Source organism: Ceratina calcarata, unplaced genomic scaffold (genome assembly GCF_001652005.2).
Source record: "Ceratina calcarata isolate Rehan_Ccalc_2016 unplaced genomic scaffold, ASM165200v1 scaffold283.2, whole genome shotgun sequence".
Classification (NCBI taxonomy): Eukaryota; Metazoa; Arthropoda; class Insecta; order Hymenoptera; family Apidae; genus Ceratina; species Ceratina calcarata.
Window position 1 is genome coordinate 390,528 of NW_017150618.1, and position 7,632 is coordinate 398,159.

At 39.5% G+C, this 7,632-nt stretch overlaps 3 protein-coding genes across 8 annotated transcripts in view; 1 reads left to right on the forward strand and 2 right to left on the reverse strand.

Annotated features, from left to right (window-relative positions):
• Window positions 1-797, reverse strand: part of shot (dystonin-like protein short stop) — a 73,340-nt gene extending 72,543 nt beyond the window's left edge. For all 3 annotated transcript variants that reach the window (XM_026812466.1, XM_026812462.1, XM_018022263.2), the window contains exon 1: window positions 542-797. The gene's annotated coding sequence lies outside the window, so the exon portion shown is untranslated. The remainder of the gene's footprint in view (window positions 1-541) is intronic.
• Window positions 798-1,066: 269 nt separating this feature from the next.
• On the reverse strand, window positions 1,067-5,434 carry LOC108623617 (centrosomal protein of 89 kDa). Of its 4 annotated transcripts, none has more exons than XM_018022211.2 (7): window positions 4,551-5,434; window positions 3,757-4,083; window positions 3,397-3,673; window positions 2,740-3,329; window positions 2,182-2,669; window positions 1,852-2,104; window positions 1,067-1,791 (listed from the first exon to the last, which is right to left on the reverse strand). In XM_018022211.2, the coding sequence occupies exons 2-7, from the start codon at window positions 3,796-3,798 to the stop codon at window positions 1,552-1,554; spliced, it is 1,890 nt and encodes a 629-aa protein (XP_017877700.1). In that variant the 5' UTR covers window positions 3,799-4,083; window positions 4,551-5,434; the 3' UTR covers window positions 1,067-1,551. The 4 variants fall into 4 exon arrangements, with proteins under 4 accessions (XP_017877700.1, XP_026668273.1, XP_026668274.1 ...); XM_026812472.1 differs by having other exon boundaries at window positions 4,157-5,434; XM_026812473.1 differs by having other exon boundaries at window positions 3,397-3,668; window positions 3,757-5,434.
• Window positions 5,435-5,484: 50 nt separating this feature from the next.
• LOC108623625 (venom serine protease 34) lies at window positions 5,485-7,601 on the forward strand. The gene is made up of 8 exons (XM_018022254.2): window positions 5,485-5,595; window positions 5,728-5,942; window positions 6,010-6,231; window positions 6,303-6,501; window positions 6,561-6,761; window positions 6,835-6,986; window positions 7,043-7,196; window positions 7,281-7,601. The coding sequence occupies exons 1-8, from the start codon at window positions 5,556-5,558 to the stop codon at window positions 7,304-7,306; spliced, it is 1,209 nt and encodes a 402-aa protein (XP_017877743.1). The 5' UTR covers window positions 5,485-5,555; the 3' UTR covers window positions 7,307-7,601.
• Window positions 7,602-7,632: the final 31 nt, after the last annotated feature.

A 7,632-nucleotide genomic window follows, 5' to 3' on the forward strand; every position in this document is an offset into this window, starting at 1 on the left:
GGATCACAATAAGAACTTTTCGTAGGCTGTTTCCGCTGACTAACCAGACACTCGAAAACATCCTCGGTGCCTCGTTTCAAAACACTTGTGCCGAACGAAACAAAGGCACCTGGCTTGCTCACGAGTTAAACCTAACCTAATAGTACGGAGGATGCGATCGTTTTCAAAGAGATGACAGAATTATTTCGAGCTTGCGCGCCGCGTATTAAAGCAACGTTATCATAAAGTTCTTACGGTTTAGACTCGAGACGTGAGCGATAAGACGGTAATCAGAGGTAAAGTGCGTGACATGTGCGAAATACATATTTACGTGGTCGAGTAATCTGATATAATCATCTCGCCAAAAATATATGACAAATCTACGTAATCGTGAGTCATTTCGACTATTATCATAAAATAAATAATCGGTTAACTATATATCGGAACACAGATCGAACGATATCCTATCTGTTTTTAATATATTCGCGCTACTGATAATAGAGACTTACTGAAATCTATGCGATACCGACAAAATTAACAGAGTACAGGGGATGTACATTACCGTTTGATCATCTGTCGAGTAGGATGCGAAAGGTGGAAAAATCAATGTTCACCGGTATTCTCGTCGTCTTCCTTCGTCGATCACGACACAGGCCGATCCGAAGGATATCCTTCTGCGATTTCTGGCACACCTTCCAACGGGAAACACTATGTATCCGCGTGCGGGGACATCGCATTATCACTTATCATAGCAATTTCCGCGTTAGAAATACGACCCGGTTCCTGACGACGCGCCTAGCAGACGACATTTTGCTTTTGACTTGGCGAACGCATTACGAAAATCCTCGACAGTCCCCGAGCTTCGGCGACACGTCTGTCCCGCCTCGCGGTTGGCCGTTCCACCACCCCCAACTTGCGCGCGTATTTCTCAAATATCATCATTTTTATTCTTGTTATAAAGTAAAAGATCGAAATGAGGAAGTTTTGGATCGAAGGTTTTTTGAATCGACATCGAATTTTTTAACAAAAATGAGTTGCGAAAGCGGGAGAGAGGCTCGACATTTCACGTCAGAGTAAAACTCAGAAATCTTTGTAATGTTCATGTGTATTTCAGTTTCGAAATGAGGCCGAAAGCTTCGCCACAACCCTTAATTCGCGTCTATTTCAAATCTCATTACGATAACATTACCGACGGTTCGGCTTACATTCTATAAAAATGCCTGAGACGGCAGGTGTATTTTACGTATGAATGAATCGGACGCTGACATCATACCTATAATAGATGACATCAATTTTTTCACCGTGAGATTAGTAGAACTTCCATTGCCGTCGGCGGTTCAATACGGTAGCGAACAGTAGCCTTCGTGGCCACTTGCTTTGTTTGATGTCACCGCTAAATAAAGCGACTGACACCGTCGGCAAATACGGGAACGGTGTGCCTCGAGTAGCACCTATTCCATAATTAGATGCTTGTTACGAGATTCATCGGAAATCAAAGTACGATCTCCTATCACGCTATTAAACGACGCGACATTGTCCGAATCGAAGATCATCATTTTTTTCGTCTTATTATTACAACTGCACGGATTCGTCATTGTTCTCCGAACGCAACCCCCGATCATCCGAAATATTTTGACTACCATGCTTTTCTTTTTGAAGTCTATCGATAATATTTTCTTTTTCTTTAATCATATCATTTAACTGTTGTATTTTACGTTGGTAGTCGCGTTTCATTCGGCGCACATGGAGCTCTTGTAACTTCATACGTTTTTCCACGGAATCTACCTCCTGTTTAGTACCTTTCCGAACAGTCTGAAATAAAATTATTTTTTACTTGCTATCCAATTAACATCGCAAATATTTGACACATACGTCCAATTGATTTTTCAATGCTTCCACTCGGCTGGTAATACTCTTCCCCATGCGATCCATGCTTGCATTTTCTTTTTCCGTTTCGCGTAAAACAGTGAGTAAGTTTTCTCTCTCCCCGACGATCCTTTCATACTCCGAAAATAATTCTTCGCAATACGCGGTCACTCTGCTTAATTGCTCTTTCAAAGAATTACGTGAAATACGAGTCGAATAAACCATGGATTGCATTTGCTCAACCTTACGTTGCGTATGCCTGAAAAAAATCTATGATTACGTTAGATGCGAATATATAAATGTTACGCATAAAGTGTAAATAAATAAATAAATTACTTCAAGTTTCTTTCCAAGTTGTCCGTAAGATCCTTCAAATGATTCCTTTCAGCCATCACCATTATAAGCTGCTTCTCGTTCTCAGGTTGACTCTCCTCTATGCGTTTTATATGATTACAAAGGTTGCGCTTTTCATTTTCATACTGGTATTTCAAATCGTCTAACAGTGTTTTACATTCTTCGATGGCAGTCGTGTGAACGCTGGCAGGGACTGTTTGTTCTTCTTTACTCTTCATCTTTCCAAATTCTTTGTCTAGAACTTCATATTTTCCGCGGAGATTGCTGAGTTCCGTCACAGTAGCCGAAAGGTCCTTCTTCAACGCTTCATTATGTTTCAAAATTATATCGACCTTTAATTCGCACGATCGACGAACGTCATTAGCTTCTCTCTTCACATCTATAGCTTCCTTTTTCATCGCATCGTTTTGCTTCCTCAGCGACGCGGTATTTTCGATCAATATCTTAATATCCTTCGCGTATCTATCACACTGCACATTTTTTTGTTACAGTTACTAATATAACAAGTATTTTATCTCCATAGATTATAGACTACTTTACCTCGGATTTCAATTCTTGCACTTCTTTATGCATAATCTCGTTTTCTGTAAGAATTTCCTTGCACCTATTACCAAAATCAGCCATTTCCTCTTCGTACATCTGCACAAGTTCCCGTTTCTCTGATAAATTTTCTTGGTAAGCATTCAAAAGTGGGCCCAATGCATGAAAATTGATGCCTGCCCAAATTCTTGCATCATATTTCTCTTCACTGTTCTCTAAGCGCGCAGAAACATCGATTTTCTGTTCCCTTAACTTATCCTGATACCTCTCCAGTTCCGTGTTTAACTGATAAACAACACTCTTCAAAAGTGTTATATCCTGAGTCGACTGAGCCTTCTTGGCTTCAAGCTTTTGGTTTTGCTTAACCAAATTAACTTTCGTTTCTTCCAGCTCTTGGACCATCTGGACCAATGCCTCATAATGCAAACACACTGTCTTATACTCTGATTCTCGTTGCCTCAATACATTACTTAATTTTTCACATTCCTCTTGAATGTTCTTATAACGTTTTTCTAACTTGTTATATTCATTAGCTACTTTCAACTTCTCTTTTGAAATTCTCTTTTCTTTCGTTGTTAGCGAATTAATGCCTGAATTAATAAAATATAATAATTCATCTGCTTAAACATTTATTTAATTTATTATACAGAATAATACCTGAATCTGCATCACCTTCATCAAGAATTTGTTTTTGGTGATTGCCATCTTCATTTAACCTCCTATTTCTTTCACGCTCATGGCTTTTACTCCTGGCTCTTGAAGACATCTCGTCTTCATAATCATTTATACCATCGATCACGTAATCTGATGGATATTTATGTAAATTATGAGTTTTTAATGTGTGCTTCGTTCTCGATATTCGCCTGCGACGATAAACTGGAACACAAGTGGTCTCCTGACTGCTCCTCAGATTTGCTAACTTCCTACAGCTATGCTAGTGTATAAAGAAAAAGGATATGAATAAAATTATTTGAAGAATTTAGATATCGCATTACTTCAATTAATAGAATTAATTACCTTCCTCCTTTCCTGTTCAGTACTATTGTTAAAACTGGCCATGTGTGATCCTTTTACACAGTTTAAAAACGATATAACTTTAGACACGTATTCCGTCAAGATTGATTAATTCCGTGCAACGCACGTATCGGACACCCGTTTAAGGAAAATATGCACGGGCGTGCAAGTGCACGCGTGCATATTTTTATTAATTTACGTATTTGTATCCCGATCATTGCCATGACAACGATGACACCAGATGACACTACCACTCTGGTAAAGAGCCGCAAGAGAAGGGAGGAGATAGGGGATCGCTTAGCGGCCTTGGCAAAGCGCAAGGCGATTGCGCTGAAATTTAAAATTACGCGGAAATTATGCATTTTTCGATTACTATAATTCTCTGTAGAAAAAAGTATGTTACAGAATAGGAATTGAGAGAAGGAACCATGGCTACCACGCAGCTTGAATTTTAACGTTTCAAGAATAACAGAGGAAGACACTTTTCTCTCTGTGAAAGCTACGGCTTGTGCGATACTGCAATCATTAGGTCACTGCATAATGAGAGAGAAATTCTGAAAATCTTTAAAAAATAAGTGAATTTCGTTCTTCCTGAACGTATGGAAATTCTCAAATTGTATAACACTGATAACAGATGATATTGACTGACTTTGCGCTCAAGTCGCCCATTAGATGTCGCGTAAAACAATTTTCTTTCATGCGTTCCATTTAACTTTTATCTCCCGCGATACGGAGAACGACTTAAAGGATTAAAATTTATGAATTCGACATTTATCGATTTTATTAGATTAAGTTACCTTTAAGCGCTCCATAGAACTCTCATGTTTTTCTTTTTCATTTATAAGAATGGAATTATATGTTCTTAACTGCAAGCGTACACCAGAAACGTGAACAACGATTTGAAATTGTTATTCGTAAAATTTTTCACTGCATGCTTAATCCACGAATTGTTATCAGTCCGTATTTTGTCTTTTAATTGCGCCGATTAATCTATGGACGTCCTTCTTTCGACATTGAAAAACATGTTTGTTCAACTTAATGAGAATAATGTAACAAGGAAAACAATTTTCTAAATAATGATGTTCTGTTATCAGCTGCCTAGTATCGGTTTACTTTGTTCTATGTTAATTACCTTTCTACAATCTCTCCAAAATGGATGACAATTTTTCATACGTCGCTAAAGGGATGAAAAATGAGAAAAGTACGTAACTAAAAAATATACCGTGGCTCGTACGCAAACATGTAGAATATTATACGTTAAAGTTTCATTATAAAATCGGTCTATCGTTTTAAATGATTATTTAATAGATATACAATAACGCAAACGTTTTTGTAATACTAATAATACCGAGAAGTGGATGGCTAATGTTGTTATCATCGGCATTAAATGTATCTTTTAAACCCGTGCGACGTGCGACATTCCAGCTAATGCGAGGATATAGCTATCTAAAATATCACGTATGAAAAATCAATGCGATCGTATCGTGCGATTGTATGAGAAAAAAAGAGAAAATTATAGACATGTCCTAAAATGGATAAGTATTAACGCGAATGATAATAATATCGTTCACTTTTATTTGTCGCGAAAGTATATGTATTGGACATTGTAAATATACTTATATTCTCGAGGTTGAAACTACCAGTGATAAGAATGCGTGATAATACCTGCGAAATTATTAACCTTCGCTAATAACTCGTCTTCGCGATGTGGATAAAAACTCGGAAAGCACGAAAGACTGTTCAGAATGTGACTGCGACTTGACAGAAATTTTCCTCAAGAGGCGACGAATTTTTATTCAAGTATGACCATTCAAAACGATCTCAGCGGTATTACAGCAAGAGGTATCTGAATTCGAGAATTACTTAGGAGTGTTTTTTATCGCACGATAATTTTTGTACTCGATAAATCTGTATTGCATCACAGCCACGTTTCGATTTATATCATAATATGTCTTAAACCTTCTTATGTTACAGCGGCGTTCCTGTTAATTTGTTGGTTCGCCGTAGCTTCCGCACAAACGCCTAATAGCAACCAATTATGCGACTATTTCCAGAATCTAGAGTTAAACAATACATATTATATTTACAATACCCAGTATCCAAATAGATATCGGGGCCGTCAATCGTGCACCTGGACCATGAAGAGCGACTACCGAGTGAACCTGACCTGCACGGTCGAGATGCCATGGGTACGACTCGAGCTTCCAGCGTCGAATAATCGATCGTCAAATAATTGCATACGAATGATCCTCGCAGAGTTCCAATTGCTCTCAAGACATGCTGACCGTCCAAATTAATCCTTCGACCACTAAACGGTATTGCGGTGACGGACCGTTTTCCGTACTCTCCGATTCGAACACTATGGTTGTCTCGTTGCAAACTCCGTTTTGGTCGACGGGTGGACGATTCCTCTGCCAGGCGCAAGCAGTTGAAAATCCCCGGGAGACTGAGAACTGCCGATGCGGTTGGAGAAATCCTGTACGTACGTCTTCGCGCGCAATCATTTTCCGTTATCATCTTAGTAAGTCATGTTTTGTTAACGTTTCTAGAGTAGAATCGTCGGCGGAACCGACGCGGGTGTAAACGAATTTCCTATGATGGCTGGTATCGTAGATTCTCTTGAAGCTGATATCTTTTGCGGCGCGACTATAATAGCAAAGAAATACGTGGTAACAGCTGGGCATTGTTTAGAAAACAGAGACACTAGCACACTGGCTATCGTAGTGGGCGAGCACGACGTGACCACGGGTAATTATTATCGAAAATAATTTCAATGTTCCATGGGCTGAAGCAATTTTTATATTTAGGAGCGGACACGAATGCCACGCAATTATTTAGGATTCGTAGAGTTATATTCCACCCTAATTACGTTACTGGTGGCCAACTAAACGACATTGCCGTTGTGGAAATACAAGGCGAAATAAACTATGGCGTCAAGGTTGGTCCAGTATGCTTACCTTTCCAACACTCTCAGGATAGTTTCGGTGGAGATCACGTTAATGTATTGGGTCAGTGGTATCCGAATTATTCTATCCTTAACCTAAGGGTTGCTGTTAGTAACATTGTTTGCGTTGGAATTAGGTTGGGGATTAACCGAATTCGGAGGACCGAAGGCTACCGTTTTACAAAAGGTTGTTCTAAGCGTAATCACCAATCTTATGTGCTCCAGATCTTACCCACAAATATCGACAGAACAATTGTGCACTTACGCCCCAGGGAAGGATTCGTGTCAGGTAAGAAAAATCACGAATGGTTCAATTTTCCACTGAGACGAATGTATTATCATCAGATGGACAGCGGCGGACCAGTTCTCTGGCAAAATCCTACTACCCAAAACTTAGTGCTGATCGCGGCTATCAGCAACGGTAGAGGTTGCGGAGAGGATGCCGGTGTAAATGAGAGAATTGGAGCACACATAGACTGGATCGTCTCTGTGACTCCAGGTACAACCTTTGGATCGGCGAATACAATATGCAAATTACACGGACTGCTACTTTAAACTGCTTGTTATTATCTTACTGTTTTAGACGCCACGTATTGCGCCGTCGAGTAAATCGATGCGGCTCATCGTCTTGACTCGATTCGACGTGATATAGATAGCGATTCGTATCGTCGCACTAGCTTCGCTGACCGAGCGCAACGCAATTCAGTTCAGCGAATTCTCCGTGTTCCACGTGTTCAGCTGTATTTTACATATCACATCACTCAAGTAATTAGTATAATGGCGTGGTACGGGACGATTAGGATATGCCAATCTATTACGCCGAATTTAGAGACAACACGAGCTCCGACTTCCATTAGACGTAAATGTATGGGTCTGTAAATATACTTATATACGTATTCGCATATGCATACGTGTTACATCTTACTACTCGGTTT